Below are 23,866 nucleotides of genomic sequence, written 5' to 3' on the forward strand. Positions count from 1 at the left end.
TTCCGTAGGTTGGCAAAACTCCTCACGGTACTTTAACTCTAGTGTCTTTAGACGAAGCTGGTGTAGTACGGCATCGCAAGCACATTCGTTTTCGATCCATACTTCTTCGAAGAGGTCACTTCCTCAGGTATGAAAACGTGCTCCATCACAAGCGCTTGGTACTCAACAATGTTGCAGAATTACATAATTCCAGAGTTTCAGCAGCGAAAAGATGCTGCTCCTGCACACTTCGCCACATGTGTTCGGCAAGTGCTGCAAAAGCCTATTGGAAATAGCATCATTACCCTTAACATTGCAGTTGTGTAGCCAACGCGATGCCTAAACTCACTTCAATAGATTTCCGGTTCTAGGGGTAATTGAAATTTAAGGTGTGCACATCCTAATTAACGACATTTGTTGCAATTGGAAGATGCCATAGAATATGAAGTTATGCAGATTCTTCCTGCGATGTACCATTCGTCATTTTTGTAAACAATATACTTCATTGTCGTCATTGTTATAACAATCTATCAATAAAATGAACAATTTATAAATGCGTTATAACCCGCGAAGGTGGCCACGTCAAAAAAACCTTATAACTTCAATAAACGTTTTCCCCCGTCTCTCGTATTGTCATTAGTCTTTTAAAATAAGCTTTAAAAATGCTTTACACAGGCAATTTTCTTGATGCATGTGTCGTTCAAACGCAATTTATGATTTTTCAGTGAGCTAGTCAGACCAGGGAAAATGGATGTTGCCTTCCGAATCTAATTTTTTCACTATAATCGTAATCGCGAGAGCTCTGTTATTGTAAATCATCACAATTTAAGGTAAGTTTTATTTTTATTATTTCTGAGTTCAAGCAAAAGTGGAGGCTTTGCTGTAAACTCCAAGAAGGAGTCGGCTGTTGAATTTATTTTGAATAATAAAGCGTAATTAACCCTTCGTACGTTTACGTTTCTGTTTTTCTGAACTAAGCGATTATTCGCTTACCAGTTCCCAAGGTTCCACACATATAGCTGTAAGTTATAGGTTAGAACATTACATTGGCGCCCGAATAATTGTAACGAACTACGCCGTTAGAAAACGAAAAGTTTTCATTGCCCCTCCGACCTTTCAGGCCCCTCAGACTTCAACACATCCGATGGAAGGATTCGGATTTATCGTCGAAACTATGAGAGCCGCAATGAAGCCAGCCGCAACATTCGACGGAAAAAGCTCAGTGATGACTTTCAGAAAATCACAATAGCTATGACGAACCTAAATGGTCAAGCTCTTAGCTGGTATAAAGGAATTGGCAAGTTCCAAGTTCAGAGACTTACAACTGGGAAAATTTCAAGACAGCGTTATTAAAAACATTTCCGGTTGTAAAAGACCGTGCGAAGCTAGAATTAGAATTGTTTAGCAAATATCAAACTAGTTTTGATGATTTAACGGAGTTTATGTTAAGAAGAATTGAAATTTTTGTTCTGCTATACGAGAAGAGGTTAGCGAGCTTTACTGAGGTGATTTTACCGAGTCTACTCCCATCAGCTCAAGACGTTCTTGAAGTCAGAAACCTACAAACATTAGAAAATCTGTTCCAATTAGGAAGTTCCAGGCCAATAGAAACGCGGAGAACGCGCGTGCAAATCATTTTCGCTAACTTTCAAAGTTTCTTCTGAAGAAAAAATTTCAAGGTCAGCAGAGTGCGTTTCGGCAAATGCTGAAAGGTGAAAATCCCGATAGCAGAAAGACTGGTAAAACTAAAATTTTCGGATACAAAAATCACCAGAAAGAAGGAGCGAAAAAGCAAAATTTAAACTAATAGCCGGCATGGAAAAGGGGGCACGGTCACCGAGTGGGAAAAAGCGTCCCTCAGGAAATACGCGTGAATTCAGTGGCGGTACAAAATTTGGCTTTGCCGGAGATACGTATTCTACTAATTGACGTGCCGACCACTGCCCTCCTGGATACTGGAGTTCAGTGTAGCTTATTCTTTCAAGAATTTTTTAAAAGGCATTTTCGTCGTTATAGACTGTTTAAAACCACGAGACAATGGGTAGTTGTGGCAAAAGGCAAACAGTGCATATGCTTCGGGAAAATCGGGTTTCCATGTAGATATTAAAAATGAAAGGCTAAAAGTAAACTTTCTTGTAGTAAAAGACTTGTTAATTTCAGTAATCTTCTGGGGGTTGATTTCTTACGCACAGCTAGCGCGAATCTTAATTTCCAGAATTTTACGTTGCAGGTACATATGGATGCTGTGGAAAAAGAGAAAGGGGAAATGCCAGAAATAATTTTTGATCACCTGGGACGGGAAGAGAAAGAAAAAAAGTGAAAAGTTGGTAAGAATTTTTTTTCTTTATTTAATGAAAAACCTGGCTTTTGCCAGGTAGTGACGTATGCTATTGATACAGAAAATGCCCCTCCAGTCCGGTCTAAGCCGTATAAGTATGATCGTGTAAAAGAAGAGATCTTGGAACTTCATATTAAGAAGATGTTAGATAACAAAATCATTGCGCCACGCACTAGGCCTTACGAATGTTCGGAGGTCATTTGCAGAAAAAAAAAAAATGGACTACCGCCCGAGCACCCGGACTTGTACAGGTTTGCGGTTGATTACCGCAAGTTGAAGAGTATAACGAAATATCCTACATATCGCTTCCCGATAATTGCTGAAATAATTAGGAAAATTCGTTCTACTAATTTCATGACAACGTTAGACCTGACGTCAGGCTATTTTCAAATCGCTGTGAAACCCGAGGATGTCGAAAAGACAGCGTTCATTACGAAATCAGGCGTTTATGCCTCTTTGAGAATGCCGTTTTGTTTAAGCGGAGTGCCGGCTACATTTCAAAAAGCCATGGATATAGTTTTAAAGCCAGTTTGGGGCAAAAGTACAATATTTACCTGGATGACGTAATAGTCAGCGAGACGATAGATGAACACATTAAACATTCGGAGAAAGTTTTTACCTTGTTAAATGAGGCCGACTTCAAAATAAATCCGAAGAAAATGAAATTTACTGTCAAGGAGTTGCGATAACTAGGGTAAAAAATCTCAAATAAGGGTATCAAGACCGACAATTCGAATATCTTAGCAATTAAAAGCTACCCTCCCCCAAACACGGCTAAGAAATTATCTTCCTTTTTGGGCATGCGTTCCTACTATCGGGTATTCATAAAAGATTTTGCGACGATAGTTGAACCTTTATTAGTTCTTAAACGAAAGAAACTGAGATTGACTTGGACAGCCGAGGCGAACACGGCTTTTGAACAAAACGCCCTAATTGGAAAATGGAAGAAATTGGAAAACGCCCTATTTAATGCCCCAGTCCTTAAACTCCCAGAAGGCGAACAAAATCTAGAGATTGCTGCGGATGCATCTGATTACGCAATTGGCGCGGTTCTCTCCCAGAAGGGGCAGCCAATAGTTTTTTTAGCAAAACGCTTAACTCAACTCAATGGAATTGCTCAGCAAGCAAGTGAGAAACGCTCGCTGTTTTAATAGCGATACAGAAATTCCACGTCCGCGTTTATTTTGGAAGTGCTCGTACACTCGGACCATGCGGCAGTCGGCCGCTTGTATTCGGGGAAGAATCTTTTACCCCGCCTGATATGGAGGACATTAAATCTACAAGAGTTTAATTTGATTATAAAACACATGCCAGGGAATGAAAATGTAGTAGCCGATGCCCTTTCAAGAATTAAGATTGACGAGGAGGGGAACACAGTCAAGTGTGCTATGCTGACGTCGAAAGTTATTGAGTCCCGTGAAACAATTATTGAGGATTTAACAAAGGACCCTGAATTCAAGGATATTTACGCATATCTTGAAGACCGTGAACATTTTTAACATGTGAACTTAACAGCTATTCGCAACAGGGCGGCTCATTATGAAATAATTGATAAATCACTGTTTTACACCAAGTTAACTAATGAGAATCAAGAATACTGGCCAGTGATCCCAGCGAGGCTACGTTTAAATATTTTAGAACAACTCCCTGATTCTTCGATCAGAAAAACCGTTCAAACGGTCTGCTAAGCGGTTTATTTTCTGCAAATACAGAGGGTGGTTAAGGCATATGTCAGGTCGTGTCACTTGTGCGAATCAATAAATGATGTTAATTACGGCCCGTCCAGGTATTTAAAAAACATAAAGGCCCCTTTTCCAAATGAGATTATTGGCATTGATTTGCTCGGACCTTACCCTAGAACAAAAATAAATAAAAACAGATATTTGTTAACCATAGTAGATCATTTTTCGAAATGGGTGAAAGTAGTCCCCCTTAAGCGAGCTTCAGCAAAGATAGTCGCCGATTCGTTTTTAAATAAGTATATTTTAAAATACGAGGCCCCACTAAAAGTAATATCAGACAACGGCAAACAGTTTGTTAGCAGTATATTTAAAAATCTTTGCACAGGACTTGGCATACGCCATCTAAAAATGGTACCATACAGACCGCAATCGAATATTGCGGAACGTGTAAATAAGAATATTGTAAAAATTATTAAGGGATATGTTAACAGTTACCACGACCGTTGAGAGAGCTGTGTCAATGAGTTAGGTTTTGCCTAACTCATTGACACAGCTCTCTGACACAGCTACACACAGCTACGCACGATACTGCACAAAAGATCCCCGCAGAACAATTTTTAGGAAAGAAAGATTTTAACGCCTTTACACAAGCTGTTCCTCGTACAGTAAATACAAGAAGAATTTAAGTTGAAAGATATACAGGCAATTATTAATGAAGCAATTAAAAACTCCTACGTAGCAATGCAGAAATAAAAACTCTGCTATGATAAATACAGACGAGACGTAAAATACACTGTTGACCAAAAAGTCTTAAAAATTACACACTCCTTATCATCTGCACCTGAAAACAGGCTAGCGAAATTCAATCCCAGGTTTGAAGGGACTTCCATTATTGAAACATTTAAACAAGCCACTTTTTATTAAAGGCGGAAAAGGCCAGCAAGCAATTGTAAATATTGACCAGCTGAAGCCTTATTATAATCGTACTAATTTCCAAATTTTACAAGATTTATTGCAGTATCCTGGAAGCGAGCGAAGAATCCCGCCACGTCAGATGTCGACCTGGAATCCCCCAACAGCAAAGAGGAAGCAGACTGAGAAACCGGACGAATCACCGGCCAGCAGATCCAGCCAGAAGAAGGCCCAGGTTGAGCGAAAAGGAGAACATGACCTACGAAGGAACCTGCCAAAACAGTGAATTCACAAACAAGACCGGTACCGGAGGAAACGAGGAAAAAGCCAGCTGTGGATGTGCCAATAAAACGAGCATTACAGCGAGGCTCCGAGTCAACAAAACACAGTCGACGTTTCCCGGCGGCAACAACCGCAAGAGAGACCCAAGGGGGTCCAGGAAGAAGAATTACAAAGGATAAACGGTCAGCCGACACAGGAGCCATGCCAGGCCAGCAAACAAGAAGGTCGAAGCGAAGGCGGAAAGATCCAATACAACGAACGGCCCCTCAAGAAGTCAAGAGGAAACTTCAATTCCAGAACCCACAGGCGTCGCTGAAGATCCCCAGGTTCAGCGACAAAGGGCAAAAGAGGAAAAGGACTGTCACGGACAGGCGGATCATCGAAATCGTGTGTGTGTGTGATTATGGCAAAGCCTCGAGGGCTATCTGCCTAAGAGGAGGGATGCCTTCGTGGAGGAATTTCTAAGGGAAATTGGCTCGTATACACGTTACACATGGGGAAAACCACGAAAACGCCCATGCAGCCAGCCCGTTCGCGGGGTTCGAACCTCGGACCGAACTACCAGTGTTCAGCAACTTTACCGCTCGGCCGCTGGTGGGCCATCGAAATCGAAGTAGAAAGATAAAAGTTCTCAAATATCCTAGTACCGAGTTTTACCTCACCAGGATGGAGGAATTCAGAAAAAGAAAACATTAGTGAACATTTCTTTGTTTGCCTATTTTAAATTGAAAGTTCAATTCATGTCATGTAATTGTAAATTCCTAAATCCTGTTAAAGAAGAAAAGTTTTAATTCTCAAGTGGCGAGAACTTAGTTCTAAATATCTTTTAAACAAAAAAGTGTTTGTATTCGCAATTTTGGCGAGAATTTAGTAGTAAATATTTCTTGTTGAGAATTCGCAAGTTGCGAGAATTCAGTGTTGAATAGCTTTTAGTCGGAAAGACTTCATTGAATAGCAAAATTTGTCAATAAGTTGGGATTTTACGAAAAGATGATAAATTGTATATAACAACTATAACAATGATGTAAAGTGAATTTAAAATGTGATGTGATAAATATGTGAAAATTTTGTGTTGTAAGTAGAAATTTTAAATATCAATTTTGAAGTGCATAAATTTAAACGTGTATAAAAAAGGTAAATTTTGGCCAAAGTGAAAAGATGTAAGAAATGAATGGTTAGAATGCGTATGTTTAACGTTAGGTTCTCCGGCTAACACTTAAAAGTTAAATTAAGCTCTCGTTTAGCACATTAGGATAGTTTTTCTGCGTAGGGAGGTTTTTTGAGGTCTAGAAAGCCAAGTTTAACAATATTAGATGATGTTTAGGGGGAGACTGTTTTCGCGGTAACACAACATGACGCTCAGTACATTCAGAACAAATTTCTGGAGAGCATTGGGGAAAGAGAAGTTTAGTATGCATGATTGAAAGTTGTGTGAGGATCAACTAAAAGAGTATTTGTAAGGACAATGGAAAATTTTTGTAAAAGAAAGCATTAGTATTGTTTTCTTCCAGATAACTTGGAAGGACTAAGACGTCCCTTTGGGCATTATATAAAATATGAAAGCTTTCAGATTTTTTTTTTTTTTTTTTTTTTTTACTTTTTACTATTATAATTATTTTTTTTGAAGGGAACGGGTGCTTTGGCTGAATGAAATCCTACAATTATGATTATTTTTCTTATCCTTTTATAATCATCGCTCTCAGATGACGAGGTGATGCTATGGCTATCGGCACCTCAGGAAATTAAAGAAATTTTTACCAATATCTTCGAAATAGCTCAAGCTTTTTTGCGGAGAAAGAATTATTTTTATTTCCATTAACTTTTCACTGCTGTCGATATTAAGTTTCAGTCGCAGATACTCAGATAATAACTAGATAGACGACAAAATACATAGCCGACACGTCCATTTAGCTGACAACACGTTTAACCAATGATCCGTTTAGACGACAAGTACAGGCAAAAGTGAGCAAGACACCAAAACTTTACCATCGGTCACAGGTATAGCCCCGCCACACAATAACTGTGCAGTTTTGCTCCAAATTTGACAAAGAACATCATGGAGGAAGGACGGTTAGAGGGTCTCCGATCCTTTCTCCTCGCTACCAAACTCTCGATGACTTTCGGCTTACCGTGCATTTTGAGTATTTTCTTAAGTACTTTGAGTACCGCTTACAAATATAGACCCCCTTCCAAGAGATTTGAATTCGGGACCATCGGTTTGGCAGTAAACATCACTAACCACTATACCCGCTGGGCGGCACATTTAGCTGACACAGCTCCAATTTAGACAAAAACTCAACACAATGCTTTGGCAAAATTTGTTCGTATTTATTCGACAAAAGGTCGTTACTGGGTGCTAAAAGACAATGTTTTATGGATAAGCAACGCGTTTTTATTTTAAGTTTAACTTTAAAATATATACCACGCATAGCATTAAGCAGAAAAGCGAATGAAGGTTAGCGTAAATTCTGAAATCACTTCCGAGAATAATCAGGTATTGGTATTTCTATTTTAGGACAGAAAAGGATATTTCCAGTAGTTTTCAGTGGGAGTGAAACGAGTTTACATGAAAAGCAACGTGTGGAGCAACTACAATTGAAGTATAGTGATCTGTCAATAAAAATAGCAATAAAACATGAAAAAATTACAATTTTAAAATTTTGAAGCCTTTGTGAAGAGATAGATTAAAAAATTAACAGTATTAATGAAAGAAATTTTTTATTCATCTGAAAGCATTAAAAATTCCATTTTACTAACTAAGCAAGCTTTACGGACGATTTTTGCTGATTCAAAGTGAAAATTATAATTAAGTGTCCAGTTGTGATCAGCTATGAAAAATTTCTTTCTCTTTTTCAGAACATATGATTCATGTACCCTGAAAAGAAATTAATTTTCTTTTAGTTAGGCCAACATATGTCAAACCACATTGACATATAATATACTAAAATTCCACGAGAATTAAAACCATAAATGGATCTTAAAGAATTGAAACACAAATTTTACTGCTAGATGAGAAAATGACAGTTGAATATATGGAGAATCGAGCAATTTTGTGATATAGAAAGAAAAATTGTTATCGGATAAATATGCACAAATTTAAATCAAACACTGTCGATGGTGTTGTCTACACGTACGCGTTGCTTGAAAAACGTGCTATCAATTAATGCGTTTTCGGATAAACGTGCTTTCAGTTAAACACCATGTCTGATAAATGTTTTGTCGGCTGAATGTCGGTATTATCTGGTAAATGTCACGGGCCCATTAAAGTTTCCTTTAACCTTTTTTCCATTTGAATTTTTAAATATTTTCAAAAATCAATAGCCTTTGTAGTTGTTATATTTTTTAATTTAATTTCTTTCATGCTAAATATAGAAAGCGAAAGTTTACTATTATTGGTGTTTTTTAATTTTCGAACTCGATGAATAATTTGACCGGAATTAAAAATAGTTAAAAAGTCATTCCGTATTCAATTAAATTGCAGTTTTAAAGTAATATTTTAAATACCACTTCCCGTATTTTCCTTTTTTTTTTTATTAACTAATTTTATCCTCTGAAAATCGAGAGCGGAAAATTATGCGACTCATTTATTTTCGCAAGAACGCGGTTACAGTAAGAACATAATAAATGAAAAGCATTTAACAGACAATTGTGACAGCATCATTTCTTTCAAAACATCCTAATATAAATACACAGTAATATTAGCATTACAATATCTGATAGTAATTTAGCCGGGCATGTCGCACGCTACCTCAGTTACCTTGCAAAGCCCAAAGGCTGAATGAATACTCAAAAGGAGACATTTGACAGCAGTTCCCAAAAGGAACAGTGGAGGACTAAAGAAGAAGGGGGCGAATAAAAGATCTGGATTTCGAAAGCTGGAACCCATCATCAGTAGGTAAGGCTCAATTTCGTTGAATGTAAATAATAGAAGTAAGGTAAAATCACATGTTACGAAAGTTTTTAAGTGTGAGAACGCCTGCCACGTCCAGATCGTTTAACAAAATATAATCTGACTCAAATTGGTTTCAAATAATAAATGCAGCGGAAAATAAAATGGATGAAACGCTGATACAAGAATGTAAATACAAACTGGATATTTCGAGTAGAAATAAAAATAATCAAGGGAATAAAATTACTAATAAACTAGCCGACAGAGAGAAAAGATTGGTACAGTAAAGGAAGGGGAAAGTGATGCAAATATTTTAAAATTTTCAGAACCTAATAGTAGAAAGCGAAGGCAAAAAATACCCGAGGAAATACAGTATTTTCACTAAATTTTATAATAAAGCCAGTGTAAACAGTTTTAAATTATTAGATTAGTATAATTTCCTTAAAAGTGAGCGTTATTCACTACATCAGCACAAATAACCTCTTTAAGAGAATATCCCTCAATCCTATAACACCTATCAAATATTGTCTTAGTTAGATTAAATGAACTGCTTGCATCTTCATCAGACCACTGATCGAAAATGTTGCAATAGCGCTGCGATAAGAGTCTGCGAGACTTAATAAGACTTAATAACATAGGCGTCTTATTAAGAGAAATTAATTAAGTAACCTTCGCTAAAACTGTTCAATATGTCAGAGAAAAGCAAGCGGTAGTTATTAATGGGCTAGACGACGCTTTTAAAGCCCTTGACTTGCCAAATATTTAAACAATCTCTGACTATAATAAATACTTAAATATCATTTTGTAAAAGGAATTCTGCGTAGTATATTCTGCGTCTGAAAATAGTACCGAATTTTTTTGCGTACTTTTCACCACTACCTTTTTAGTGCTAGGTTCTGATAATTTTTTAAAAATATTCACATAATTTTTCTCTTTTTCTGCTGTATACAGTTTTTTTATTCCAGGAGCTCGTTTATTGGTAAATTGTATTCTTTCCATTATTTGTAATTTTAGTTAGGGTATTCAATTTATATTAGCATTTCATGCATTTTGTTTTCCCTCTCATAAATTATTTGAAAAATATTTTGTTCAGAGTCTTCGTTAAGCTACCTGGATGTCGCTGGTGTTCTCACATTTAAGAAATTCTGATTTCACCTTAACTGCATCATTTATGTTCCAGCTCCTTATCTACTGCTGAAGTGTTATAGCATCATTATCGTACCGATGGGCCTGCGTTCTAACCCTGGAAAATCCATGGATGTTTGCAAGCGTGTGCATTTGTGTTTGTAGTGTCAGTGCGGCAACGGCACACTCAAGGTACAGTCGATTCCGCTTAATTGGGACACCGCTTAATCGGGACAGCCGCTTATTTGGGACTAATCTCAAAGAACAGATACCAAACTAAGAAGCCAATAGAAAATTTATATGTTTAATTGGGACAACATTCCGCTTAATTGGGACAGTAAATTTAAGATCACAGTACATATTACGAGTTTGTTACGGAGCGTTGTCTTACATCTTATTGCGCATGCGTTGCCTTACAGCTGATTGTGTATGCGTTGCTTCACAGGCGAGCGCAAGGACGTTCTTATTCAGTTACCATTACACCTCGTACGTGACGACTGTTTCGATTGTTGCATATTTATTCACTCACAATACACATCGCGCATGAACAGTGCATAAACTTATTGTTCAAAAATTTAACCCTTGCCAAAATGCCAAGAAATGATTTGACACTTTCTAGCAAAATTGCTTTGCTAGATAAAATAGAAAGCCAGCCAGCTAATACAAGTTATCGCCGGCTCGCTGAGATAACTGGAGTACCAACATCTACCATATCGCGGGTCTTACAACAAGAAAGTCAACTGCGTGAGGTATTGGTTTTACAAGAAGGACAAGCAGGAACATCCAAAAGGAAACGCGAGGGGAAGGATCCAGACGTCGAAGAAGCACTAGATCAATGGTTTTCTATTGTTAGTGGCAGAGGCGTAAATATCAACGGCCCGATATTGAAGGTGAAGTCAGAGGAGTTAGCTAAAAAACTGGGCCGCAATGATTTCAAAGCAACTGACGGGTGGTTATCGCGATGGAAAACAAGACACAACTTTAAATTTAAAAAAGCGTACGGCGAAAAGGGCAGTGCCGACAAGGAAAGTTCCGAACTGTGGAAAACTACGAAAATTCCTACTTTTTGAGAGAATTTTTGTGCTGATGACATTTACAATACTGATGAAACCGGCCTCAATTATCGTGCTACGCCAGACGGTTCCTTATGCTATAAACACATTGCACTGACTGGTTATAAAAAGGCGATGGACCGCATTACTGTGTTTTGCTGTACAAATATGTCAGGTACTGACAAACGAAAGCTACTGATCATAGGAAAAAGTGCTAGACCTCGATGCTTTAAGGGGTTGAGCATGGAGGGTTTACCAGTGGAGTACCATGCAAACAAAAATGCGTGGATGACTTCTGAAATTTTTCGAAATTGGCTTACCAGTTGGGATCGAAATTTACAACATAAAAAAAGAAAAATGTTGCTGATTGTTGATAATTCTGTCGCACAGCCTCATTTAGACAATCTACAAAATATGCAGCTAGAATTTCTTCCTCCTAATACCACATCTTTAATGCAACCAATGGACATGGGGTAATAAAAAATTTTAAGACTTTGTATCGTGGGAAATTGGTTAATTACATATTAGAATCCATTGATGAAAATTTATTAACAACTTCCACAACAGCCAGAGAGATAAGCTCAAAAATTTCCCTTTTGCAAGCAATACAGTTTGTCGCTGGGGCCCACCAGCGGCCGAGCGGTAAAGTCGCTGAACACTGGTAGTTTGGTCCGAGGTTCGAATCCCGCGAACGGGCTGGCTGCATGGGTGTTTTCGTGGTTTTCCCCATGTGTAACGTGTATACGAGCCAGTTTCCCTTAGAAAGTCCTCCACGAAGGTATCCCTCTCCTTAGGCAGGTAGCCCTCGACGCTTTGCCATAATCACACACACAGTTTGTCGCTGATAGTTGGCGAGCTATAAAAGCCATTACAATACAGAACTGTTTTACTAATTGTGGTTTTAAACCCCTAGAAATTTCCGAAAATTTAAGCAACGAAGAAATTGAGAATATGTTGCAAGTTCCTATTTGTATTAACTATGAAAAATTTTCAACAATAGATAACAATTTACCATGTTACGATGATAATGAAAACTGTGATGATTCAATCGTAGAAGGTATTAAATCGAAACATGGAAAATTAGACGAAGATGACGATGATGATGATGAGTCACCTGTGCCTGTGACTAACCAGGAAGCAAAAAAATGTATTGCCACGTTACAGCGTTATTTTATGCAGGCAGGAAATGAAGGAAGCCCTGCATCCGCATTGAATATCTGCGCTGATTTTGTAAAAAGAAATGCTACAAAAACAAAAAACAGACTACACTTGACTCATTTTTGTAATTTTAATTTAGAATTTTAGATAAACCAAATAAATTTATTTAAAAAACTTTGAAATTCGCTTAATTGGGACAAAATGTCCGGTCCCAATGTGTCTCAATTAAGCGGAATCGACTGTATATGGCCAGTTGATAGTCTGAAGGTGTGGTGTAAGAGACCCACGGACCATCCCCAGGTTCTTCCTCGAAATTGGGTGGAAAGGCCAAGTTAGTACGGCAGAACTGTATCAGTACAATACATGATAAACTTTTCGTGTCCTGCCCACTTTTACGTTCACCTGACACAATCTATCTTTTGAAATCTGGTTCTTTTGTTAGCCTCCATTCTCCTTTAGCCCTCCAATGTCCTTATTGGGAATTGCGATCAAGACTAATTCATGTGAGATGTTCCTGGGGCTTTACAAGGTAACTGAACCAGACACGAAAGCTCAGCTACCGTCCGACACCGGCTCAATGTCAGTCAGATATGATGATGTTAATGGTCTTATTAGAATGTTGGTTGTGATATTTACAAGTAGTTTATCAATGATTCTTTTACATCTGTGAGGTTTTAAGTGTTACGGTGTCCTTCAGAAATTAAATGACTCGTATATTTATATCCCTCTCGACGGTAAAATTAGTTAAAGAAAAGAAGAAAAATATGCCAAAAAATACGGTACCTTAATTTAGTGTAACATTAGGATAAATTCTAGGATTCATTAATCAGAGAACATTCTTGATTGTCGAAGAAACAATTTAAATTTCTTGATTGGCGTTTCCAATCAATTGGTGGTAGCAAATTTGAATATTTCTGCAATTTCAGTACCAGAAGTTCTATTAGACCGAATCACCACTTTTTGTCCAGTTCAAATTTCAGATAAAAGTATGTTACCACATAAATGTTATCAACTAAGTATTATTTTTTAAAGAAGTACTATAGAGAATAAAAAATTATTTGGCAGCAGAAATAAAAGAATGTTAACGCATATTTTTAAAGAAATAACATGGCGAATATAATAAAAGAATGTACGACAACGAAAATAAAAAGATACTGTCACTTAATAGTATTGCCATGGCATTAAAGAAACAGTATAGGAAATATAAAAAAAAATATGATATTCTCTAAGTAACCATCGGAAATCATAAAGTTTTCAGCATCATAATAAAGATATCTAGTTTACAAGCTATCTTTCTGAGGAAGTTTTGCATTCTTCGTATTTTTTATTGTACTTCCTTGAGTTCCCGCGTTTTACGTTTTTATAATGCACTTTTCGCGTAAAATGTTTATATATTTATAAAAGGTTTTATTGATTTCAAAATATTTTAAATATTTTTTTTTTGCATGTTCCCTTGTATTTATTTTATATGATTGCTTCCTTACCACGGTGACATAGTTTGAATATAATAATAATAATAATAATTATTATTATTATAAGGGCACAGCCCCGATCCTCCTAGCCGGCACAAGCCTACCGTATGATCAAAAAATGGGACTGGCCATAAAAACAAATATAAGAAAAAAAGTTTTGATTTTTTTCTGGCCAGTTGTTTCAATTTGAATATAATATAAACAATCAATTATAATTATTGATTGACAATAAAATTCATTATACACATACACGATAAAATCAAACACCTGATTAACTTTATACAATCAGTTGATTGACATAATTAAATAATCGATTCTAATCACAAATAAATCAATTACCGATTTACAATAAGAATGATATTTTTGTAATCTATGGAATCTTCGTTATGCCAATCAATTGCCGGTGCATATTCGGCTATCGACCCTCTTGATCATTACTGACCCTTAAGAAATTTTATGGACCCCCAAGGGGCCAATATTGATACCGTTGGGAACCCCGTCAGCAAGAATGTTAGATATTCAAGCTTGAACTTTCTTTTAGCTTTTCAGCTACTTGCTAAAAAGCGTGCTACCTAATTGTTCTCTTTTCGAAGACATGTCAAATGTGACACAAAATATCACTGCAGTGCTTTTTATATTAAGCAGAACAGAGAAATTAAAATTTGATTCAATAATTATTCTAATAAAATCAATAATTTCAATAATTAAATATGAAGTTTTTCTTCATGAAACTTTCAAGAATTTATATCTATGCTCTCCGAAAAAGTTTCTTTTAATTACTTTTAATTAAATCCAAAGCAGAGATTAAGGTTCTGTTCAAAAATCAAAATTCAATTAAGAAACTCAAAATAAAATCCAGAAATTTTTTTATTAGTTTTTCGTCTGAAACTGTCGAAAGGAAATCGTTAATCAGCAATCTTAATTGATTTAGCCCGAATCGGTGCTGATGAATTAAAAAAAACATTGCGCAAATATGAATTAAAATTAGAAAGGCAAAAAGAAAAAAGAAATGGGTTTCGTAATGACACTGATAATGGAGTATTTATCCAAAATTGTTCGAAACAATGAGTATAAAACATTAAAATGCATAAACTCATTGAGCAAAATTCTGAATATCAAAACAGTTTTTTCACAAGGAAGTGTTATTTCACAAAATACCCTATGAAAAGAATCGTATTATAAGAAAGGTATTTTTTGGGAGCAGGAGACTCGAAAAATGAACAACGCTGTTTCCGGGAATGGAAACACGGACTTCTGGAATACGCGCCCAGCGTGCTGACCACTACACTACGAAGGCATGCTAAAAAAGGCGGCTGAAATACCTTATAAGTGTACTAAATATTAAGATCTCGCCGCCCAGACATTATAATGGTTAGGGGAGCCGACTACTATACCAAAGGGCCCGGGTTCGAATCCCAGAGAAGGCACGGTTGTAATTGTCCGCCCCTTCGTAGGAGGCAAAAGTGGCCCACTTCTGGTCTTAGTACGGGGCAAGCCGAAGTCTGTTGAGGGCCCGCCATTAGGGAAAAAATATTAAGGTCTCATTGCCTGGAATGGGCAAGATGAACTACTGAATGTAGAAAAGGTGGTTCTGTGGCATGCAACAGAGCAGCTTTAAAGCGGAAAAGAAGGCTAGTAAGTGATTTATTAAGACGGTCTGGTGTTTCTACTCTCTAATAAATATTTCCATTTGACACTTGTCTACCATTCCAAATTAACAGATCTGAAAGACTCTTTTTTATGATGTGTTTTGTGAACTTATAGAGACATTAGGTTAATTGGAAAAGCAGGAAAGATAAAAAATGAGCAACCGCCTTCGCCGGGAATCGAACTACTGACCTCTGGAATACCGGCCCAGGTTGAAGAACCACTACACCACGAAGGCAAGCTAGGAAGGCGGGAGAACTATCTCATAAACTAACATCCATACTTCTCAACCTCTTCGTTCTCAGCCTTTCCCTCCGTGTGCTCATCATATCAAGTCTGATATGGGAGCGAAGTGTGGCTAACTGGCCACTCTCTTGAGCGTTGGCATTGGTGTGATGAATTTTATTTGTTATTTTATTCTACAAAAGTAAAATGCGCTACGCTAATAACGCGAGTTCATAATTTAGAAAGATTTCAAGCAGTGAAAGCGGCTTAAAATTTTGTAGGTAAACATGGCAATAGGATACAATATGCAGTGAATTCTTATTTTTTTTACTTCATTATTGTATAGAAATAATTTACGTAAGGGAATATTATCATTTTTTTAACTTTATTATTGCACAGAAATAATTAAAGTATGGAAATATAACCTTTATTACTAATATCGCAACTTATTTACTCAGAATTTGTTTATTAATTTTAAATATTATAAATTTCAGTGTATGTAATAAGAAATAATATGTGCTAAAATCCAAATACTTAGACAAAAAGCAGAGATTATAGGAATTATTTTTGAATGTCAGGCTTCACTGTTAAGTGTGTTGAGCACACAGTGACGTTCAGCGTTCCAAAGTCAACGGACACATGCGGCAATTTTCGTTCCCACGACACCGGGAGCGAAGAGGTTAAAAAAACGTGAAAATAATATAAATCCATTTTCAAAGTATCAATTCCCCCCCCCCAAAAAAAAATTCTTCTTTTGATAAAGAATTACAACTTCTAAGTCGAACACTAAACCTTCTACTGAAAGCATTCCCAAAAGCTTTGAAAAAACAAAAACTTTAAAAATAGCTGCTTAAAAAAAGCCCCACCAAAGCTTTAAGATAACTAGACTAGGAAAACCAACGAAGTAAAAGTTTTTTCTTATTTCAGCTAATGATTAAGTTGAGCTTTTGAATTTATTTACAAAGGTTTTTGTTTTGGAAATTATTGTTTTTCCTTCAGGACAGAACTACTTCTTAAATTTGTATTTAGCCTTACGAAATCATTAATCAAGCACACCGGTGCGACATTGGAGGGTAAATATGCGGAAAGTTTAGTATTTACCTCTATAAAGCCGACTAAATATTTTACGAATTAGATTCTATTTTTACTGGGCAGTTAGATTTTACATTTAGTTAAAAAGATTTAAAAAAAAAAATTCATCAAAAAGTTAGATTTCGCATTCATCGAGTTCTCTCGCACTGTTAAACCAATTTAAAAGGATTATCTTCCTTGTTTTAAAGTTGTCTAGTAATTAAAAACTATTTGAAGTAAACTTCTAGGATCAATGTTTAAGAAAATAACACTACTTTTCCTTTAAAAAAAATAATTTTTAAAAAAATTTTAAAAAAATTCTAAAATTCCATTTTTTAAAAAAAATTTTTAAAAAATAGCACTTATTAATTAGAATACCTGGGTATTTTAGAGAAAGCCTGACTTTTTTAAGCAAAGTATAAAATCGGAGAATTATTATACATAAAACAACTTCCTCGATACATGAAACCCTAGTGGCCTATCTCTCAACCAATAGAAATGAAATTTTAGATACTGTTATTTGAAGTATGCGCTCCAGCTGGTGATGTTTTGAAACAATAGAGCTCTCCCAGTTGCAGTCACAGTGGGAACATTTCGAAATTTTCGATGGCAGTCCCCATTTTTGTTCCCGGGAAAATTGATCAGCACATTAAAAAACCAAAAATATATGAAACGATACATAAAACATTTGCAAAGAACAGCATTGTGATAGTAACACAAGACAGGAGAGGGAAAAAATATCTTTTATTTGAATTGCAAGTTTTGACATGCTTACCTTCGCAGAAAATTGCATGCGGGAAATGGTTGACAACAACAACGAGCGTGGCATCGTATGAGGAATCTGCAAAACCTCACCTTTTGTGGCATCGTTAAATTCTGATAAATCTCGTAGATTTAATGTGTACACCTTAAATTTCAAATAATCTCAGACACAGAAATCTATCGGAGAGAGGCCAGGAAAATGTGGTGGCACGAAACTGCAAAATTATGCGAGATGACTCTATCTCCAAAGGGCTGTTGTAGCACTTTGCAACACAAGGATCACTGTTGCAGCAGATGTTGCGACTGGTGGAGGAGCACTATCCTGCATCCATACGATATCCTTAACGACATTTAGCTCCTGAAATTTTAAATTTAAGTAATTCTGCAACATTACTGTACCCCGAGCATTTCTGATGGAGCACATTTTTATACATGTGCGAGGGACCTCGTTGAAGACGTATGCAAAGTATGTCAACGCACCTCCTGTCTGTGCCGTCGTTTAGTAATAAATTATTTAATAATATTTCTTTGCGTGCTTTAATGCTTACTCTTGCCCTCTTTGTTGTTGTTCATCTTTTTTTTTTTTTTTTTTTTTTTTTTTTTTTTTTTTTTTTCATTTTATTCTGCAACATTTTTGTTTCCTTGCCTTTTCTGTAAAGTCAAAGTCTCTCGAAATCTGTAAATATATGTAAAACAAAACACGAGCGCCCTTGTTTGGCCATGTATAACCTTTTTCATGTCTCAATAAACTCCCAACGCAGCCTCTTTTGACTCCAGGGAGTTGTTGCCGCTAGATAGGGAAGGGCGTGTGACATATGCCTGTTTACCTATGTTAGACACAAGGCGTTCCCGTCCTCCGTAACCTGTAACCTGTAAGATACTGTACGAAATGCGTGGTAATGTGAAATGAATGTATTAAATGTACTATTGTGAATGGACATATAAGGTATTTCTCCCGCCTTCTTGGCATGCCTTCGTGGTGTGGTGGTCTGCACCCTGGGCGCGTATTCCAGAGGTCCGTGGTTGGATTCCCGGCGAAGGCGTTACTCATTTTTCATCTTTCCTGCTTCCAAATTACCCAATGTCTCTATAAATGTATTAAGTGTATGGATATTCGAAACGAATCAAACATGTATTTCATACATTACAGGCTTATATATATTATGCAAAATATTATATATATGCAAAATATTACAGTTTCATATATTGCCCACCAGTTTTCGACATTCTATACAATTGATAAGTGTAACTATTAATTCTTCACGGAAGTAGACTCACGGAAGCAGAAGTTGTTCATTAGTAGTCATCCATTAAAAATCATTAGTATTCATATCATCATCCTTACCTGCTGTTCTTTTTCATATTCCAGCTTGATTCTGGACTCAATGAAGAAGCGCGTACCCGCAAACGTCTTATCGTGCGATGCATCTGTCATACGTCGATGAAAGTAGCCAATCAGAGTGCCGCTTGCCAGAAACAAACCGCACGCTGCGACCTGCAGGAAAAAAAAAAAAAAAAAAAGTTTCCATCATCTTTCATATTCTGCACAATGAAAGCAAATATAAAAGACATGGGTACTAAGGATATATATATACAAGTGAATATTAATAATATTGAAAACGTGGTAAACTCATAATCTAGTTATTAACGTTTTGGAATTATAATTTCATTAGAAGACATTATTCATCCTTAGATTAAAATGGTATAAAAACTCTATGCTTTCGAAAACACGGAGTACCAAGTAATTCATCCTCAAGAAACAAATCCATTCTATACCATAGAAGTAGAAGGAAGAAATATATATATATGTGTGTGTGTGTGTGTGTGTGTGTGTGTGTGTGTGTGTATGTAAGCTATGAAATGTGAAAGCAATTTTCTAATTTCAGTTTTGATATATCAGTTTTATTCTTCATTTTAATTTGGGTACTTCCTCTTTCCATCCTAAAAATAATAAGAATTTCAACATATCAATCAAGTTGCGTCATTTCAAAATCAATCTGAATCATACCCTGATCCAATCAAAAATCGAGATTTATATTAAAGAACCGAAAACTTTTGATTTTCAAACGTTTCTACTGAATGCTCACTCTTCAGTTTTGCTTGCTGCGAGCTGAAATACTATCGTTCTTCTCTTTCTCTACCGCCCTCTAGCGGCCGAGTGGTACAGTCGCTGAGTATTAGTATTTCTGTCCGGATTTCGAATCCTAGCAAACGGGATGGCTGCATGAGCGTTTTCCTGTTTCTCCCATGTGCAGCATATACGCGAGCATGTTTCGCTTAGAAGATCTTCCACAAAGGCATCCTTCCTCAAAGGTATATAGCTCTCGAGTGGTTTCCATAATTAAATAAACCAAACTTCTCTATGTATCATACGTTGTGTGTCTTAAGATGTAAATTTCAAAGAGCGTTATGAAGATAGGGTGCACATTGCACTCATGATGATGTGTGAATCAGTTTATGATTCTAAGGAATTGTGCTGTCCAGTTATAAAGGTATGTTAACTCTACAGCTGTGTCTCTCTGCGTCATCCTACTATTTACGCAGTAAACCACCTCCAATCCATTAAAGCTACATCTCTAATCTGTTACACACACTCACATACATACATACATATATATATTTATAATCAATAAATAATAATTGACTCAAAAATTAAATAAAAAATGGGGTCCAACTGTCTAATACAACTCAAACAAAAACAATTCGATAAAACTATATATTTAAATAACAAAATAAATTAATATCAAAATTAAAGATTTCTTGGTCTTCCTCAAAGACCAGCCGGAGAATTTTCGTAAGAGCCACGTATCTGAATTATATCTGGATGAACTCTTTAAATTATTCAAAAGAAAAAGTTCATATGAAAGTGCCGAATAAAACATTTATTAAATTAAAATTGTTAAATTAAACTTCGGTGAAAGTTTAATAAAGTATTGCTTTAAATTTTAAAAAATAAGTAAACATCAAGATATAATCCACTACAATGTGATCTTAAAACGAAGAAAACTAAAAAGAGCATAACCCTTTTTTAGACTCTCTTTTGATTAAGATTTTGGTTTGGTTAGTATTTCTTGATTATTTAATTAAATTCGCAGCATACCGCACGACTTTAGTAATTTATAATCTTAATTTGTAATTTTTAAACATATAGTTTTTATATATATATTTGAAAGCCGTTGCACCAATTTTGGCGTTGCACCAGGAATTTTGTTAAAGCTTTCCATGTTTCAGCTAAATTCGCAGTTCACTAAGCTAATATTGGACTAAATCCCGCTAGCACAACGTCTTTATTCATTTTCTTTTCATCACCATTAGCGAGTATCACTTTTCGTTGCACATACAAAAAAAATTAATAGTAAAATTACAAAATTTTTAAAAGCAGCGTGTTTTTGGAATTCCCGAGAGATTGTTAAATGTTGCAGTAGACTTTTCTATTTTTTTCAGTCTTTACTCAGTTCCTCTTCATCAACAACAAGGCAACCTAAGAAATTTTTTTTTTTTGTCTTTTTAAAACTTTATTATTAAACATTACTTTTCCGCAATTGCGCTTCATACATTTCAACAGCAAAATCACAAACATTTATAAGCAGTGTATGCATACATACTTTTCAGTCTTTTTCAGTTCATGATATCAATATTCAGCTTTCTTATCATGATCAATAACACAATTTTTCTGTGTTTAAATTCTTAACATTTTGTCATTTTAACTTTATTTATAGAATATTATTTACTTCATGCTTACGCCACAGAAAAGCACAATCAGAAATTACTTAAGAAGCTTATGTATTTAGAATTCTCAATTGAGTATTAAGTATTGCCATACACTTGTTTTCCCACTTTTCTACACAACTTTCTTTTTTGTCTTATTATTCTGAACGCTTTTGTCTTTTTAACTTTAACTATGGAACAGCACTTTCTTCGACCTCACGCCAAATAAAAAACAACAGCAAAATTAAAAATTACTTTAAAAAAATTTTTTTAAATAAAAAAATAATAATAATAAAAAATAAAATAAATTTCAGATTTTGCATTGCGCCCAAAGGGGCGTTTTCTAACGTTTTATATGTTACCTTTATTTATTAAATATCATGTTCTTTGCACTTTAACGATAAAATTTAATTCACCGGCAATATCGCAAAATAATTTTAAAATGAGAATATCTTTAGACTTTTCGATACACAGTCTCGCGCGCTGGAGATAAAAACTTTTTTTTTCGTACAATGTTGCCATTTGCTCGCTTAAAAATCGTTGAGTTTGTTAATCAAAAATTTGTTAAGGGGTTACAAAATATGAAATATATAATAAAACAAATTTCAAATTCAAAATTAGGGCTTCCACATGTCCGTATTCGGTAGAAGGTTACGTTATTCGAAATTTGATGGCTCTAGGTACCGCTGTTTTATCACAGTGCGAGAAACATACATACTTTTAAGCAGATTCTTCGTTATTTAATTTCTTTAAATATAACACAGGGCGATAATATTTGGTGGCAACTATCTGAAAAGTGAATTAACGTTTATAGTGAATCGACGCAAAATGCCAAAACGAAATTAATAGTCCTCCTGGGCAAATTGACACTTTGGACTAAAAACGCATGTTCATAAAAATCCCGATAGTATGTTAAATGCTGGCATACATTTTTAGCTCAAAAGAAGCTTAGTCACGAAATGGAATTTTGCGTTGGTTCACTATAAACGGCTATATCAGTTTTCAGATTATTGATACCAAATATTATTACCCTGTATTATTTTTTAGTAAAATAAATTATGAAGAATCTATATGTTATATATGTATGTATGTTACTCGCACAGTGAAAAACAACACTACCTCGAACCATCCAGTTTTGAAAAATGTGGTCCTCCACCCGAACATGTGCAGATGGAAGCCCGGGATATGAATTTCGAAATTGTTTTTATTTATTTCATATTTTGTTAAACTTTAATGAATAATTAATTAATACACTGAATGATTTGAAAGCGAGCAGTGGCAACACTGTACAGAATAAAACAGTTTTATTTCCAGCGCACGCAACTGTTGCCAGTAGGAAAAAGATAAGATATTTAGCTTTTAGTTCTCCAAATCACTTTTCAGTTACCGCCTCTGTGTTATCGCCATGTATTATTTTTAAAGAAATATCACAACTTGTTAAAAAAAATTGGTATTCACAAAAATGTAAAAAATGTTAAAAAATTGGTAAATCACAAAATATTTAAGAATAGGCAATCCAAAGTTAGCCTATTCTTAAATATTTTGTGATTTTTTCCTACAGTTTTAATCGTAGGCATTGCTTAGTAATAATTGTTAAGTTAAAAAAACAAGTAAAAATTTTATAGGCCGTTTTGTTAAGAAAATCAAACATTAATACGATGAACTGAGAAATGACTGAAAAAAATATATAAATGTATGGCAGCACTGTATCGGGAATTCTACAGATATGTACTTACCGTTATAACTTTTATGAAATTGCTAATGAATTTATCTGGCATAAGTGCAAAGAAAGGGATGTTTAACGATGAAGTTAAAAAGACAAGAAAATGTTATTTTAGCAGGATTGAGTCCAAAAGCAGGGTAGCAAACTGCAAGTTCAGCCAGAGCATAAAATAGCTTTAACAAACCCTCTGGTGCGACTTTAAATCTGAATCATTTCAGGTTTATTATTATTAAAAATATTATTTAAAATTTTCGAAGTGAAATTTTTGTTAAAATTATATTTAATGTTTTGATTGAGGCTATTCAAATTTTCCCTTAATTTCTGCTGTCTTTTACTGTTACAAAGGTTATCATAAGCTTATTAAAAGCAAGTACGGTTATTATATGATTTCTAAAATTTCTCCCCTTTAAAATCTGCTATTGAATGCCAAAATTATTACATCATACTTCCATGAGCTTTTATTTACCTAATTTCTTACGACTAGAGCTATGTTCTCAGGAAAAAAATAAACTTTAATTTAGAAAAATAAAAACTAAAAATAAATAAATAAAATAAAAAATACATTATCGATTCATCGATATGTTCGAGCCTTTCAAAAAACTCTTCAGACATGAATCGATATATCTTTAGATTTCAAATCTTATCGTCAGTTCTATTCATACATCTTCTTTTACGCATATATCGAGGGTATCGGATTTAATATGCCTGGGTTTCGGAGAAAAAGCAAAAGTTCTTTCACAGAGCTCTTTTGAAATCAGAATAAAAAAAAAAAAAAAAGCTTGTTTCTTTACAAATAAAAAAAAATCAATGCATACTGCAAGAATGATGAATGAATATCGCT

General features: G+C 35.3%; 1 protein-coding gene across 1 annotated transcript in view; it reads right to left on the reverse strand.

Moving 5' to 3' along the window:
- The window catches only part of Ac76E (adenylate cyclase type 2 Ac76E), a 618,104-nt gene that overhangs the window by 436,704 nt on the left and 157,534 nt on the right, over positions 1–23,866 (reverse strand). The window contains exon 4 of the mRNA XM_085825247.1: positions 18,940–19,089. Within this exon, the coding sequence (XP_085681373.1) occupies positions 18,940–19,089 (150 nt within the window). The remainder of the gene's footprint in view (positions 1–18,939; positions 19,090–23,866) is intronic.

The sequence above is a fragment of the Stegodyphus dumicola genome, chromosome 10 (genome assembly GCF_044657685.1).
Source record: "Stegodyphus dumicola isolate Sdum_Otavi_A_Nest chromosome 10, ASM4465768v1".
In the NCBI taxonomy this organism is placed as follows: Eukaryota; Metazoa; Arthropoda; class Arachnida; order Araneae; family Eresidae; genus Stegodyphus; species Stegodyphus dumicola.